General features: G+C 31.6%; 1 protein-coding gene and 1 pseudogene across 2 annotated transcripts in view; one reads left to right on the forward strand and one right to left on the reverse strand.

The window, feature by feature from the left end:
• Nucleotides 1–17,408, reverse strand: part of UGGT2 (UDP-glucose glycoprotein glucosyltransferase 2) — a 146,552-nt gene that overhangs the window by 50,205 nt on the left and 78,939 nt on the right. For both annotated transcript variants that reach the window (XM_006913820.3, XM_015590887.2), the window contains exons 21-24: nt 15,525–15,731; nt 12,468–12,599; nt 6,667–6,791; nt 1,890–1,985 (exon numbers count right to left, since the gene is read on the reverse strand). In XM_006913820.3, the coding sequence (XP_006913882.1) occupies nt 1,890–1,985; nt 6,667–6,791; nt 12,468–12,599; nt 15,525–15,731 (560 nt within the window). The remainder of the gene's footprint in view (nt 1–1,889; nt 1,986–6,666; nt 6,792–12,467; nt 12,600–15,524; nt 15,732–17,408) is intronic.
• On the forward strand, nt 8,959–9,077 carry LOC112481445 (annotated as a pseudogene).

A 17,408-nucleotide genomic window follows, 5' to 3' on the forward strand; every position in this document is an offset into this window, starting at 1 on the left:
TGATAAATTTCTTAGCAATTCAATAAAGGAATGTAAAATTCACTCCAAATATAGGTCCTCCCAACACAGAGAAATGAAAGATTTTATTTTATATACAGTTGATATGATTTACTTATGTCAAAATAGAATGGCAAAGTCAGACAACAGATCCTGATGGATAATTATTACTAAAAATAAGGGCTACAAATCAGATGTTTTAAATTAAAAAGATCGTCTACAATGGTTAATTCCTTTAGTAATCTTGGTGAAAATTTTACAAATTATTGTCATGCTTGTAGCACTACTCAAAACTGGTCACTTTCTATATGCTTTATAAGGTGCTTTAGCTACAGTAGGCATTTGTTTACTGCTACTTTTTTTCTCTCAGACTACTGCCAATTCTGCTAGGCTATATAAATCAGAATTCCGATCCCCAAACAAAAAAAAAAAGAAAAAATTGAGGAATTGCAAACAATTGTCAAAAAGTCATACTATATCTTTCTCTCTGTATAAAACAAGGCCACAGGCTTAAAGGCAGCAGGACACATTGATAGATGTGAAAGTTAGAGAAAGAAAACAGACAACAACAATAAAATATAAAAGGTCAAATGTTCCACATTTAATGTGGAAGTAAATACATCTAAACATATCAAAATTCCTAAGTATAACTTAAGAAACAATATAGTGACTAACATTTACAATGACAGTTCTTAAAAATTTGTGTTAAATTATTTCAGCACATGGTATTTAAGAAATCAAAAAAGTTTGCAAAAAGAATTCCATTGGATGTTTTTAAGATACCTAAAAGTATTGAATTTCAGTTATCTGAAAAAATTACAAATTCCATTACCAACAGTGCTAGATAATTTCTCTTTAGAAAGTAATTTTCCCCGAGAAAAACATTACTATACAAGGGTAAAGACATCTCAAAAGACTTTCTAGAGCTAAAGCGTGTCTTATTCTTTTATAGTAAACACAAGCAACATAAGAATGCATCTACCATACGATCAGAAAATTTACATGTGTCAGCCATTTTAACTTTGTTAATTTATTTCAATTTAGTTTTATGGGAGCAGTGATTAGAAAAAGATCATATACTAAAACTTGCCGATAGTTTAGTTATATAATGTCTAACTGATTTTTTCCCCGAATTCTAAGTGGTCTTTAATTAAAAACAACAAAAAAGGTTCCCTTCTGGGGACATAGATAGTTGTATATATGCAGATCGAGCTTGATAAATTTTATTTCAAATTTCAAAGTGAAATTATAAACTACTTTCTAAAACAGTATTTCTCTAATAGCTGTCTTTAGAAACCTAATTTTTATTAAATAAATTTTTAACAAAAGAGTGTTCCAGGGATAAAGAAGTTATCCAACTGCTGAATTAACCAAAAATAAACTTTCTTTTTAACTACACGTTTCATAACCATTAATATGTTGATGAACACTGAAAATCTCTAACCGCCACCCCACTCCCGGTCAAGGATGCAGTGTTCTCTAAACTTACTTGACCAGAAAACAGTTTTTCCCTCAGACTGTATCTGTCAACATCTCAGAGTACTGTTCTGTAGAACACATTTTGGGACATGCCATTGTACATGTCTACAGGTTATTAATCAGAATTCTTTAGTAACTGAGTCTTTTATACACTGAGAATATGAAGATATTATTTACAATGATTACATAAAGATACGCAGAAATTCCAAATTATCTTAAGCATGAAAGATGACAAATTATACTTGGTATGACTCACTTGAAACTTCATATCCTATATATACATCATCCTTTATTTACTAGAATATATAATTTAATTTTCCTTAAATTTTGCTATATTATGAATACAAATGGAAACCATTTTGATTTGAGTAGAGGGTATAGTGATAGAAAAACACAGCACTATTATTTCTTACCTGTGATTCTCTTTAAGAAATGTGACATCATACCGAGATGCACGTTTGGGCAAAGAGGAAACAAGGGCATCAATTTTCATAATAAGATCACTCATGCTAGATAAACAAGATAAGTAATGTATAAGTTTTTCAGGAAGAGAATGGTCTATATTTCATGTCCCAATTAATGCCCTGAGATAGGGCAATTTCATTTAAAATACCTCCAACAGACAAACTTCATAGAAATGATTTTTCTTCCAAACTTGCCAAATAAGTAGAATTTGTCAGTTTAAAGATGAATTCTTTTAAAATCATCCTACTTTTTCTTATCATTGATATAAACTTTAAACCTTTATAAGTAGTATTTTCAACAGAGTCTATAAGAATATGGTGAATCATTCAATTCAAGTCAATATTTACTGAGTATTGTTTATGTGTCCAAGCGTTGGGGCTCACATAGCAAAGAAAGGAGTGCAGAACAAACAAAAAGTAAATAATAGGATATCCACTTGCAAATAATTTTTAATATAATTAAGAACTCCAGATTTCTATGATTTCAAATTAGTTTGAAAACTAATTAAGACTGCACAAAATAAATACCTAGATTAAATATAACCAAATTTGAAAACCCATGATAAAGCATTTTATATGTTCAATGATATGTTGGGACAGAGTGTTGGCTGAACTTTACGAAAGGCTTCCTTAAAAAAAAAAAAAAGAAAAAAGAAAAAGAAAGAAAAGATAGGTACCACCATTTTATAAATAAAGAAATTTAGATTCAGAGTGGTCAAGAATCTTGTCAATCTCTCTGTACTATAATATGTCATCTTTTACTAGACTATAAGGTCCTAAAATGCAGGACTTTATAATAAAAGTAGGTTTCTATTTGTAATACCTACCATATCTTTCACAGAGCATTGCATTTAATGGCCATTTAATAAACATACATTAAATGAATTAATTAAAATCATCTCTATTCCTAAAGTCTCTCTAAGGTATTTGTTAGCCACATAACTTCTAATAAATAAAACTGTCGGCACAACACAGGAAATATTTATGGTCAAACATGCTCCCTATGCTTCTTAAACTAGGCTGGCTGCTTGTGTAGTACATAGGCACTGAAATAAGTAGAAGATGAGAAAAGAAAAATCTTTGAGGTACCAAACAACCTTTTCTTAAATTCTCTGAATTTTCAGTTAACCAGGTCAATTTTTTCTTTTTCTTTTTGAAAAGTACTTTAAACTAAAGAGGAGAAAGGGCACTAGAAACTCAGCACCTACTGCTTGAGAACTGGAGAAATCTCTCAGAACAGAACAAGTTGTAATCACTCCATTAGAAAAAGATTTTGTGTTCTGTGGGATAATGGTTCCAAGGATTCTGTTTTTGGCATTGAGAGTTCTACCTTCTTAGTTAAACAGCTCTTGGAAAGCATGATAATAAGGATGCATACTTATTCGTACGAATAAGAATTTATTCTAATTACAATACAACTTGTTTAGCATGATTTCTGTGCATGCGACAACTTAAGACAATTGGAGGATGCTGTTATAGTTTAATGTTATTGATTTGGAGTGGTTTTGGTTTGAAATGCAGCTTTGAAGAGGCTAAAACAGCTTTCTGAACCTACTTGAAACTATATTTATTACCAAACAACATTTAAAAAATTAGCTCTGAATTGCTAACATATTTATAAATTTCAAAAAATTACTGAATTATATGCTTTTCAACATATACCAGTTTTAAATTATTTAATTATAAAATTATAATTTATTTGCTTTTCAAAGTTCTTTTGTTTTATTGCACTTGAAAATATAGATATTATCTCTTCACTGCAGAAAAGCCCTAAATTTACTACTTTACAAAAATTTGTAATTATTCTTTTAGCATTATTTCTTAAACGATGAAGGGCATTAGTTTCATCTGTATCAGAATTCTGTATTCAAGAGTACAAATCAGAATAATGGAGAGATAACCACCCCTAACACATAAGCATGTGCTTTAAGATGCATGCATATAATGAAAGTAAAAAATGAAAAAAGATATAATAGAAAAATATTAACCAAAAAGAATGTTGATGTGGCTTAACTATCAGACCACACAGACTTTAAGACAAAATCATTATTAGGTAAGGAATAATTTATATAATGATGAAAGGAAAAATTCAACAGAAAGATCATTCTGAATCAGGGTATACATGACCATATAGAGTCAAAATATTTAAATCAAAAGTTGACAAGAGTACAAGAATTAAATAATAAACCCACAATCCTAGTAGTAGTGTTTAACAAACTTCTTTTAGTAACTGACAAAGAAAAATTCAGTATTCTGATGATCTGAAAAGATTAAAAAGAAATAATAAAGAACTAAAATTGAAAAAAAACTAACAAAAAACAACTGAGAGCCTGTCATGTCCTAAATCTACATATATGAAAAAACCAGTACAATAGATATATCCCTCACTAAATTGAGCTAACTAAAATAAGAGAAAGGCCAACATAAATGAGATAGTTAAAAACTGAAAGTTAAGGAACAAAGCTCTTACAATTCACAAAATACATGAGTTCTAATATTAGACAAATTGTTGCAAAAAAATAAGAGAGCCCAGCAAAGAAGATTAATATAGAAATTTAATACTGTTCCTACAAGTTAGTAAAAAACAACTTGAAAATGTAATATAAAATACACCATTTACAATATAAGCTGAAAGTATAAAATATCTAAAAAATATCTAAAAAAATATGTGTAAGACTTTATGGAAAAAAAACTGAAGCTTCACTGAAGGACCTAAAAAAACACTAAATAAGTGTCTGTCTACATATTCACCTACCTACCTACATATTCACACATACATACTTATACATAAATTATACACCATATATATCAGTTATATGTATATCTACATATTATTTATAACATAAATATATATGTACATTTATATAGCTACATACAAATAACACATATATGTATTTAATGGATTGGAGTAATTCAACAATATATAAAGATGACAATTCCTTAAACTATAAATTCCTAATTTATAAATTCAAAGAAATTCTCACAAAAATTCCATAAAGGACTTTGGTAGAACTTGTTATACTGGTCCTAATCATATTACATTGAAAAGCAAAGAGCAAAAAATAGTTAAGACAATTTTGAATAAGAGACAAAAGGGGGAATTTTCTCTATCTGATATCAAAATTTATTACTAAGGTGTGGTAACTGGAGTTGGGATTCGCATGAAGCAACAGACCTGTAGGACCAACAAAGATCCAAGAAAAATTAAAGATATAAAAGTTTTTTAAAAAGCAAAACTGTAAAACTTCTAAAAGAAAATAAAAGAGAATATCTTTATGAAGCCAGACTAGAGAAAATTTTTATACATCCTACACACACACACACACACTCCCTCACACAGATCACAAACTACGAAGAAAAAACATTATTTTTACATTAAAATAAAAAACTTCTATATATATGGTAAAATTTTACAATAAAAAGGTAAACAGCCAAGCCACAGGCTGATATATTATACTTGTAGCATATATAATTGATAAAGATTAGTATACGGAATCATAAACAATGTTTACAAATCACTAAGAGTATTTGAAAATAACTCAACATATATTACTAAGCAAAAGATATGAACAGATATTTTACAGATGAACAAATATGAATAAAAATAATTGTATGAGAAGATACTCAACTTTAGTAAAAGTCATGGAAATGCAAATTAAAACAAGATACAATTTCACATCCATTAGACAAGAAAAATTAACAAGTCAGATAACACGACTACTGGTAAGGACTTGAGGAAACAGGAACTCAAATATTTCTGGTGGGAGTGTTGTCTGTTATAACTATTTTACCTTATTTTGTCTTTCACAGCAATTTAATTCATGGTCATTCTCAGAATATTAAAGTGTATCCTGTTTTTATAAGCTCATGTTTCAAAGGATCACCGGGTGTGAAGAAAATGGTAATTCAATCATAATTGAATTAACAGTTTTTTTTTAAAAAAACCTATTATTTCTTGCAACCCTAAAAGGAAATTATTCATACTATGAATAATTGTTATTTTGAGAATTCAGAATCTGCAAATTTAACAAAAAATCACTATTTCAAAGGAAAGAATTTAGCAGTGTCTGGTAAAGCTGAAGATAAGCACACCCCACAACCCAATAACAACACTACTCTAAACTCACGTAGTGCACAAGGAGGCATTTAAAACAGGTTCATTACAGCACTCAGATAATAGCAAAAAAGCTACAGCCAACTGAACTGTACCTTAAGTTTGTATAAATGAACTTAAGTATGTTCATAAAATGAAATATTAAAAAGGAATTAAAATCATTAAGCTAGCTCTATATAAATAAATGTGGATAAAGCTTCTATGAAAGTAGACTGCAAAAGGAGACTACAGATTAACAGCATTTTTTTTTTTTTTAAGAATTCACGCACCAAACACAATAAGCCCTGATAATGCATATTTACATTTAAAGTAAAAGTAAGAACACAGATATGGGAGTCATACACACAACTTTTAGGAAAATGGTTACCTCTTGCAGAGGGAGGCGACTGGGATGAGTGGGGACAACAGAAACAGAAGATCCAAGGCAACATCTACCGTTTCATGGCAGTGAGTAAATGGATGTCTTTTATATATTTCCTTGTATTCTCTATATGTCTTTTATTATATCTTAACTTTTGTATGTATTTGAAACATTTTCTAATCTTAAAAAGAAATCATATGGAAAATACCAAACCCCGAAATGAATTGCTCTTATGATTTTTAAACACTTACTTCTTTGAGCTGATTGCCATATTTTCAACAATGCCTTTAATTTTCTCTACTAAATTAGTAAATGTTATCTTTTCCAACAAGTAGAAATCTTCTGCATAGAAATTTTCATCTAAAGGTCCTAAGAACTTAAAATAAAAACAATTATTGTATATCTTCTAGAAGATACCTGGTAGAACAAATATTTTCTCATGAAATAGATATTTCTTTAAGCAAAAATTGACTAGAGACTAAACAAATGGTGGTTATCAATCCCACCATTTACTAAATCTAATAAGAAAAAAAGAAAAAAATATATTTTTTCACTTTCAAATTACAAATAACATTTGCATAAACACCAAAATCCAAATGATGAAAAAGCAGCAAATTATTTCCATTTGAAAGTTTTATTTTAAAACTTAATGCTTCCAAAAATCTAAGACTTATAATTCTCAAGTAAATTAAGAAACTGCCTATATTTCACGAATCTTTTAATTTCATTTTCTATTCATTGATAAATTGTAGTCTATACTATGTAGATACGAATTAATACATAAGCAAAGCATAAGAGAGCAAAAAGCAAGAGACAAATTACATAATTACTTAATAATACCAACTAGTCTTCATCCCACTGATGTTGTATAAATGGTTTGAAGCTCAGTAAGGTCATGTAGGTTAGCTTTTAAACCAGTAAGTATAAAGGAAGAAGCTGTCAAGTTGCCACATAGACCTAATTTCTCAGGATAGCTATCTCATCACAACCACCAGCAACTCTACTACCATTAGTATTTTCTGAAGAAACATGCAATCATCATAATATTATGAACATGAGCCCTGACGTAGAAGGTGGGCCTAGGTAGTCATATGCATTAAATAATTCTACTTAATGACAAACGACCAGAAAATATGTCAACCAGAATATTTTTTTTTCTTAGTAAAAGACCAGAATGAAATAGTTGCAGATTTTCATTTCCCCTTCATCTGCTTCTGCAATTAATAATTTCTAAAAATTAATAAAGTATATTGCTTGAATCTTTCTTCTTTGCTCACTGCTCAGGTGCTATTAGCTGAAATGTTGGCATTCCAGCTCAACAAGTATCATGTTTCACCTTAAACATAAAATATGGCTCTTAAAAATAAAAAAGGGCATTATAAAACTAAAAGTACACATATAAATATTTCATCGCCTTAAGATTTAATATCATTTTTAAGGTAACTTGAAAGCACTTTCGATACTATATTTTTTGGAGTATGAATAGAAGAGGCCTGGAAAATAGCTGAATTTTATCTATAGCACCTCTTGTGACTCAAGCAGTTTCGGTGACAGCTCAGAATAAGGAAATAAAATTGCAAATTATTTTCTTAAAGAATTAACAAGATGGCTATTTTTACTGATCAATTTCACCAGAAAACTGACTCTGTTTCACCTATGTAAGTCCAGCATCACATAGCTAGGAGAAACTTGATTCTTCTGTGTTAGTTCTTCTTTGTGAAGTTGAATATAATATTTGTAGAACAAAGTAACTTACTTAAATAGTATAAAATCACATTTGAAAGTAATATAAAATAAAACTGAATGTCAATTGTAATTGAAAATTTTTTTAAAAAGGGGTGAAGTGAAAGATGAAAGGGATTAAGAGTTCAAATTTCCAGATATAAAACAAATAAGTTAAGTAATACACAGCAAATAAGGATGTAATGTACAGCAGAGGGAATATAGTCAATATTATTGTGATAGCATTATACGGTATCAGATAGTTGCTGGACTTATCAAGGTGATCACTTCTTTAGATACACGAATGTTGAATAACTATGGTGGACACCTGAAACTAATATTGTATGTTAGCTATATTTCAATAAAAATCTTTAAGAAAATAGTATAAAATCACATAATATCCAAGTTGGGAAAAGGAACATTACACTTGAAAATCATGTAATGGTACGATAAAACCTATCTGATCCTTAAATCTATACAACATTTTGGAAATGTGATTTTTCAGTTATAGAGAACAACTACTGTAGCAGAAATGCATTACCTCTTTTGACAGTTCATTAAAATTTTTAGAAAACTCTGTTACAGTGTTCACCCACATACTGAGCTAAAAATCTCTCTCCACTCATGGAGGTTTGATCAACTGGCCTTGATTCCATACTGACTCTCATCCAGTGTAACACAAATCAAATCTATAAATGTACCCCACTGTTTCCCATGGACAGCCTTCAAATATTTAAAGAGAAAACAGGAGTTAATATTTACTGAAAATTTACTCTGTGTTTCGGGCTGTTCTATGTGCTTTATGTATAAAAGTATATTTAGTCTACAGCCATGCTACTCTGAACAAGCCCGATCCCGTCTGATCTCGGAAGCTAAGCAGGGTTGGGCCTGGTTAGTACTTGGATGGGAGACCACTGAGAAAGATCAGGTGCATTAGGTGTAAAAAATAAAAAAATAAGGAATTGTAGGCTGACAAGGTCCTTGCAATCTGTGAAGTCAACCAATGGTTGCCTCACCTAAAGAAAAAAAAAGTAATCTGACAACTCTGTAAACCAGACTTTACCATTCCCATTGTACTAATGAAGAAACCAAGTCTCCTATAGGTTATATAATTAATGGTACTACTGGAATTTGAATCCAGATTTGTCTGGCTAAAAATAAAACAAAAAAAGGCCTTGCTTGTTTCCCTACTCTAAACTACCCTATGTCTTTCAGCAATTTGTAAATATGTAGTATAACAAAAATAAATTTGTTATAATTATAGCAACAGAATTATTTAGGGGTTTATTTGATGTTAAAATACATACATTTTTAATTCTCCAGCATGCAGTAAGAAAGCAACTTTGCTGGTTGCCAGATGGGAGAAGGGTTGGATGGCTGGGTGAAAACAGTGAAGGGATTAAGTACAAATTGGCAGTTACAAGTAGCCACGGGATGTAAAGAATTGCTTAGGGAATACAGTGAAAAATACTCTAATAACTATGTATGGTACCAGGTGATCACTTCATAAGTTACATAAATGTCTTAACCACTATGCTGTATACCTGAAACTAATTAATATTGACTGTCAACTATAACCGAAAAAAATTGAAAAACTGTTCCCCAGTTTTGATAATGCATAAACCATTTTAACTGTGAATATGTTCCAATTCAAATGTAAATATTTGGAAAGGTTCAGAATGAAGACTGATTCTAAAATGTCAGAATTATTTTAAGCATTAAACTATTTGACAATCACTGGTTATTGTGCTTTATAGTGCTACTATAAACAATCACTGATTATTGTGCTTTATAGTGCTACTCTGAGACACTGTAATAAGCTAAGTATTATATTATATATTTTCGGATATGTTATATCATATATTATACATATTATATTTTCCTATTCATATCAGAGTTGTACAAATAAAAAGATAATCAAAATTACAATTTTCTATTAATCAACACAAAAAGTCAACATAATTTGATGTAATACTATCTTCAGCCCCAACATCTCCCCTGAATTCAAGTCATATGTTCAACTGCCAACTCAACGAGCATACTTGGACTTCCAGAACTGAACAATGAACTAATATGTCCAGAACTGAATTCTGTCTTTCCTTTTCCACTCCTCCTGAACAACCCCTACTCCTCCTGCAGTCTTTCTCACCTGAATGCATGGCAGCTCCATTCTGCTAGACACATGGTTCCCCATTCCACATCCATGTCTGTCAGCAATTCCTGTTCACTCTTCTTCCAAAATATATGGCACATAACTTTTCACGACTGCCACAATAGCCGTTCTGGTCCAAGCCATCATCATCTCTCACTTGGACCACTACAATACCTCCTTACAGGTTTCCTGACTCCTCCTGCCCCCATAGTCTATTCCCAACATAATAGCCACTAGAGATCCAAATAAAACACAGGTCAGATCATGTCAGTCCCTTGTCCAGAACTATGAACTTCACAGCTCATTCAGAGTAAAGCAGGATCCATAAGTTGCCTATAAAATCTTACTGATCTTGCCCCCAGTAACTTCTCTGAGCTTCTCTCCTGACTGCTCTCTGTACCTGCTATTCCTGGAATACACAGACATTATCTCATCTCAGGACCTTTGTAATCACTATTCCCTCTACCTAGAACATTCCTCTTCCAGACATTTGACATGGCTTGCTCCCTCACTTCCTTTGGTTCTCTGTCCAAATGACATCATATCAGTAAGGATGACACTTGTTATCTGTCTCTGCCCTTCAAAACATAAACTCCACGAGAACTTTCTTCACTACTGTACCCTCAGAACCTAGTAAAATGGTTCATAACAAATGAGAAATTAATATCTGAATATTTTGTCAATTTCAAGGAAAATGAGAAAACCTAGTTCTACGAAAAGTTGAACATAACTATAAGTAATATTTATCACTAATATTGATAACAATATGTGAATTATATTAAACAATCATATTAAATAAAACACAGGGTAGCTTTTCCATAATGTGTAACCAAAAGGTACTAGACATAGTTGGTGTAAATTTTTTACTCTATATTTCTTAAAATGCCTGACAGAGCCAAAAGTAACCATATACTTTAAAACTATCCTAAAAAGCTATATTTCCTCCCAATGTAATTATTAGAAAAAGCAATGCCATTTCTGGGCTTCCACAGAGCTCACTATCAAAATTCACTAATACTTTATATTATTGTAATAATAAATAGCAATCATTGTCATCAATTTATAAAATAGCACTGTACAAAGATGAACTTGAGTGTAACTGCCTTTAGGAGATAATACGATTAGCTCAAAAACTGTTACACTGAAGCGGATATATTTGATCTGTGGAAGCTTGGGAAAATGAGTCTCTCATTGTTCTCTAATTCCTATTATTTATGGATTCAGATAAGAAAGTATAAATAAGCATAATTTTAAGGGAATTGTGATATGGGAACAAAACCTGCAGGTGAACAGAGCTCATAAAGATGTAGAAAACAAAGAAAACATTAAAAGTGTTATCAGAGCTTTGAAGATGATTTAGAGATAGTTCAAGCAGAGCTATGTCAAAACACATTGCATTAGTCTTAATAAATCTAAACAGTTGATATAATTTTTTAAAACTTCAATCATTTTTGAGAAATAAAACCGGACTATCATATTGAAAAAATATTAATAAGTAGATGCTATCCACTAATTTTGTGTCTATAAAGACTCTAATCAGAAAAATGCTTGTGACATACTAAGAGAAAAAAATATGACATAAAATTACATATATAGAATTACAATTATATATTTAAAAAAACAGAAATAGCTCTGTAAAGTAGAAAAAAGGGTTAGAAGGTAAAAGAATAAATTATTAATATTTTATTAGGACAGTAGAAGTGATTTTTCCTATAGATTTTTAAGGGTTATATTAATAAATATTGCTTTATATGTCAATAAAAAATATCATAGTTATTAAACGAACAATTGTAAAGAAAGTTATAAGCAGAATAAGATGTCATAATGTACTTTCTACACCTATTATTAACAGTGGTTCTCATCACAGTGTTGTAATGTGTAATAAGTTGTTTATTCTAATACTTACATTAGAACAAAATAAAAGTTTTCCCCAGAAGAACATGATTCTTATTCACATTCACGTTCTCATCAATGGGGGAAGGGATGAAGTAACAGGTACTGTGCCATAAACTAAACATCTCAGCACCTATTTTACTTATGCTAACTCCCGTCTGGTGTGTCTAGCATATGAGCAACATCTTGTGTGTGTGTTTATCAGGTGTGTTGTGACAAAAAATGTTTGAGACTCTTGTATCACAGTGTCATGGAGAAAAGTGAGCAACTGTTTTCCCTACTTACTTTCCCATTGCTGACAATACTTCTCTCTCCAGGACGTAATTTAAGTACATCTTGACAGAACAACTGGTGAGTTCGAAAAATATTCACTCCAATGGTATTATATTTCTTCTCAAAAGCATTCTTATCCATCCCCTAGAGTATGAGAATAATCAAGCAAGAAAATGGTAAATATCTTATTTTCTTAACAAAGCCTACTTTAGTAATAGTGTAAAATTTAAATATATTAAATTGTAATTTTAAAAAGTACTATTTTCTTCTGAAACCACATTTTTAAAAAAAGAATCTTTCCTTGCCAAGTCAATTACAATATTTTTACATCTTGTTACAAGCAGATAAAGTTTGCTATTTGTTCTTTGAAAATTTCAGGTAGATTACTAATTAGTAAAATGCCAGGGAATATCAATTTAAATAAATTTAACATTTAAGAAATGAAATAAAATGTTTATTAAATTCTGAACTCAGTACCCCCATTTTGGTGTGCTCAATAAAAATACAGTGTTTAAAACAGAAGTAACCTATCTCACCCCATTATATCAATCCCACAAAACCAATTTAGTAATACTGCATTTAACTTCTGAAATATAAAAATAACCCATGGTCAGAGTCAAAAAATATATGGACATTCACAGAAAATAAACCAGGAATAAATTCCTTACATCTTCACACTAAGACACACTTCTCCATATCAGTACTTATCAAACTTTAAGGTGCATACAAATCACCTTGGTGTCTTATTAAAACGTAGTTTCTCCTTCAGTAGATCAGGGTGGGTCTTAAATTCTGAACTTCCAACAAGTTCCCAGGTACTCCTGTGATGCCAGAAATATTCCTACTGCATCTATACCCAAATATTCTGCCTTTCTTCTGGTTAAAATGAACGATTCATATTCTTAAGACCAACACTTAACAATGTCCATCGGATCCTATCACCTCTTATCTACTCAAGAACTTTGTCCCTACTTGGCTCCCCTCTGTCTATATCATCCTTTCTTGTGGTTTGGCATATAAAGAAGCGACATCTCCCAAATTTAGAAATCCTTCCTTGACCACAAGTCCTATTCTGGCTACAGAATATTTCTCTGTTCCCATCTAAGAAAGTTCTTTAAAAGAACTATACCAGGTGTCTCTATTTCCTGATTTTCCTTTTTCTCTTGAATCAGTTCACTTTTATGCTTATCATTCCACTGAAACTGTTCTTATCAAAGTCATCAAGGACCACCTTAACAAATAAAATGCTCAATTATGAACCTGGGTCTTAGGAATATCTGGCATAGGTGACCATTTCCTCCTCGAAATATCTTCTCCAGTTGGCTTCCAAGATACCATACTCTCCTGGGTATCTTCCCAATTCAATGGCTGTTCCATCTGTCTCCTTTACTGAATTACCCTTTTCCTGTGTTCCTCTACATTTTAGAATGTTCCAGGGCTCAGCTTTCAGCCCTTCTGTTCTCTACCCACCCTCACATCTCAGGTATATCATCCAGTTTCTTAGCTTGAAATTATGTATTATGTTGATGACTCTCAAACTGACTCAAAAAAAAAAAAAGACAATCCTCCATTGATTTCTACACTCATATACTCAACCACTCTACTTGAATGTCCAAAAGGCATTTCCAACATAACATGTATAAAACTTAGCTCTTGATCCCCTATGTGTCCTAATCTTATCTTCAGCTCAAAAACAAAAAACAAAAAAAACCACCATTAAGTCTAGCTGTTCGAGCCAAAATCCTAGAATATTATCTTCATCTGTCACATACAATTGATCAGCTAATCCTGTTGACCACAGTTATAACAAATATTATGTATCAACAATCTTACCATTTTCATCACTACTGAGTAGATGACCTTTCCTAGATTATCGCAATAGCATTCTAATTGTTCATCCTATTCAATCTTGCCTACCTAATATCAAATCTTCAAATGGCATCCAGAGTCATCTTTTTAAAGATTATTTACCTCTTCAAGATTCCTCAATCACTTCCCATTATACTCAGAAAAAATTTCCATTCCTTACAAGTGCTTGAAATATCTGGGGTTATGTTTCTGACCTCATATCCTACTACTCTCCATATCACTCTGTTTTGATCATAATGATCTTCTGCCTATACCACAAACCTGCCAAGTCTCCCCGTGCCAGGCCTTTAGACTTGCTGTGTTCCAGAACCTGGTACATTTCTTCTCATAGACTTACCATGGCTTGATTTCTCATTTCATTCAGAGCTCTGCTGAAACTTAAGCTCTTTAGAAATACCTTTCCTGATCACACCAGCTGAAAGAGCATCCCTTAAACCAGGAGTTCCCAACCCCTGGGCCATGGACTGGCCCAGACAGTTCCATGGCCCATTAGGAACCAGGACACACAGCAGGAGGTGAGCAGCAGAGAGCGAGTGAAGCTTCATCTGTTTTTACAGCCGCTCCCCAGCGCTAGCTAGCATCACCGCCTCAGCTCCACCTCGGATCTTCAGACATTAGATTCTCATAGGAGCACTGGTCCCCAGTGCCAAAAAGGTTGGGGACCACTGCCTGAAGCTATCTACTCTCTTATGTTCCTTTACTTTTTCAATACCACTTACTTTGTCTGTCTTTCCCACTACCATGTAAGCTCCACAAGAGCAGAAACCTTATCTGCCTTGTCACAAATATATCTCCATTGTCTGGTAGAGAATCAATAAGTTTTTGAATGGATTAGTAAATCTTCAAGATCATATATCTTCGAAATTTCCCTGGTACTGGACTCCTTCAGTGAAATACTTAAGGATTATTTACATAATCCTTTAACTCTCAATTCTTCACTCAAGTACATATCCTAACTAGAATGACATCAACTTTAAGGAACATGAAGTAGTAGCTGAAATATATGAAATTTGTTAAATGCTTCTATGCAAAATCATATCATTTAACATTTATCATTTCCCACTTAAAGCAATAGTTATTATCCCAAAATGATTATGCTTATTAACCGACTTTTTTTTCAGAAACATGATATATCCAAGCATGCTGATTTATACTTTTGAAATACGCAACATATACTTATTATTTCAAACAGCTACTGACCTCAGAAAGAAATGTTATAATTTTATCTCCAGAGTAAACAGCTGTAGCAGTTTCCTCCTTTGCCAGTTTCCTGAGAAAGTTTCTCAAAAAGGTGTTTTTCTGCGTAAGAAAAGCTGCCAAAATTCCTCTAGAAATAGCTGTGTTTTCTTCATTTATTTTTGATGTCGGATTATAAATAACCCCCAACCGACTATGAAAACTTGTTTTCTGCAAAACACATTTATAGGTTAAAAAAAAAATAATCTGTATCTTACATACCTTTTTACAGTTAAACTTTTCTTTCCAATCAAGTTTATACTTTACCATACAGCATCTTTCATTGTTAAGGTCTATGCTGACTGTATTGAATGTGGCCTATCACTGAAAGAGCTTAAAAACAATCATTTTAGTAATCTAATTGCTTGACCACTTAGCATAACAATTCTTTTATAATGCAATACTTAAACCTTTTCTTGTGTATACATGTGTGAAATAACACATATAAAAACTACAAACAAAAATGTAGAGCTCAGGAAATTAACTGATTAAACCATTGCCTAGGTCAAGAAATAGAACACTGTCAAAGACATCTCTCATATCCCCTGCGCCCTCCCACTTTTCTAAAGACAACCACTATTCTGTCATTTATGGTAATAACATTCTTGTTCTTTACAGTTTACCGCCTAAGCTTTCATTGCTAAACATTTCATCTATTTTGAACTTCATATAAATGTAACCATATAGTAAGTATTCTTTTGTATTCTTTTTCTACTCCACATAATGGTTAAAATTCAACTTTGCTTTGTGTAGCTGCAGTTACTTTTTTTTTTTTTTGGTGCTGTACAGAATTCCATGGTATGAATATACATTTTTTTATCCATTCCACTGATGCTGGATATTTGGGCTTTCTTTTTTTTGTTTGGTACTCTACAAACAGAATATGCATTTCTCCAACTTATTTAAAAGATGCTGAAGTTTTTCAAAATAGTTGGACTAGTTTTTACTCCCACTAGCAACATACCAGAGTTCCATTACCCCACTGACTTTAATTTACATCATTCTGGTGGAGATCTAAGGATATCTCATCAGGGTTTAATTCTCTTTTTCTCATAATTAATGATATTAAACATCTTTTAACATGTTCATTGGCCTCTTTACTGATTTGCCTATTCAATCCCCGCCGGTATTTTATCTTTTTCATATTGATTTATAGGGGTTTGAGTTCTAAGACTTGAATGTTTTGTTGGTTATATGCATGCAGATAACTTCTGCTATTCTGTGGCCTGCCTTTTTATTCTCTTGATGGTGTCTTCTGACAAAAAAATAGTCTTTAATTTTAATGTAGTTAAGTTTATTGGTATTTCAGGTCATGGCTACTAGGTTTTGTGCTCTGCTTTAGAAATCTTTCCATAAAGTCATTAAGTGTAATATATGCACGGGTCTGTTTCTGGGTTCTCTATTCTTTTTCCATTGCTGTTTTTCTATCCTTGTTGCTACTATGCAATTGTCTTCAATTATATAGCTTTATAAAAGTTCTTCATCTCCAGCACAGCAATTATCCCACTTTCCTCTTCTTTAAAAGTAATTTAGTTGTTCTTGGTCTTTTGAATCTCTATATAAATTTGAGAATAAACTTGAAAATTTTCATAAAAATGCTGAGAATTGGAATTCTCACTGAATTCCAATTTCACTGAAGCAATACATCAGTCTTGGGAAAACTAACATCTTTACAATATTGAGCCTTTCCATTCATGATTATGGACTATCTCTTCATTTGTGTAGAAACTCTGAATTTTCTCTTAATATTTTATTGTGTTAAAGTCTTAAACATATTTTGTTACATTTATTCCTAGTACTAGATATTTCTGACACTATTATATTTTCATTTAAAATGGATTTCTTGTT

The sequence above is a fragment of the Pteropus alecto genome, unplaced genomic scaffold (assembly GCF_000325575.1).
Source record: "Pteropus alecto unplaced genomic scaffold, ASM32557v1 scaffold72, whole genome shotgun sequence".
NCBI classification, from domain to species: Eukaryota; Metazoa; Chordata; class Mammalia; order Chiroptera; family Pteropodidae; genus Pteropus; species Pteropus alecto.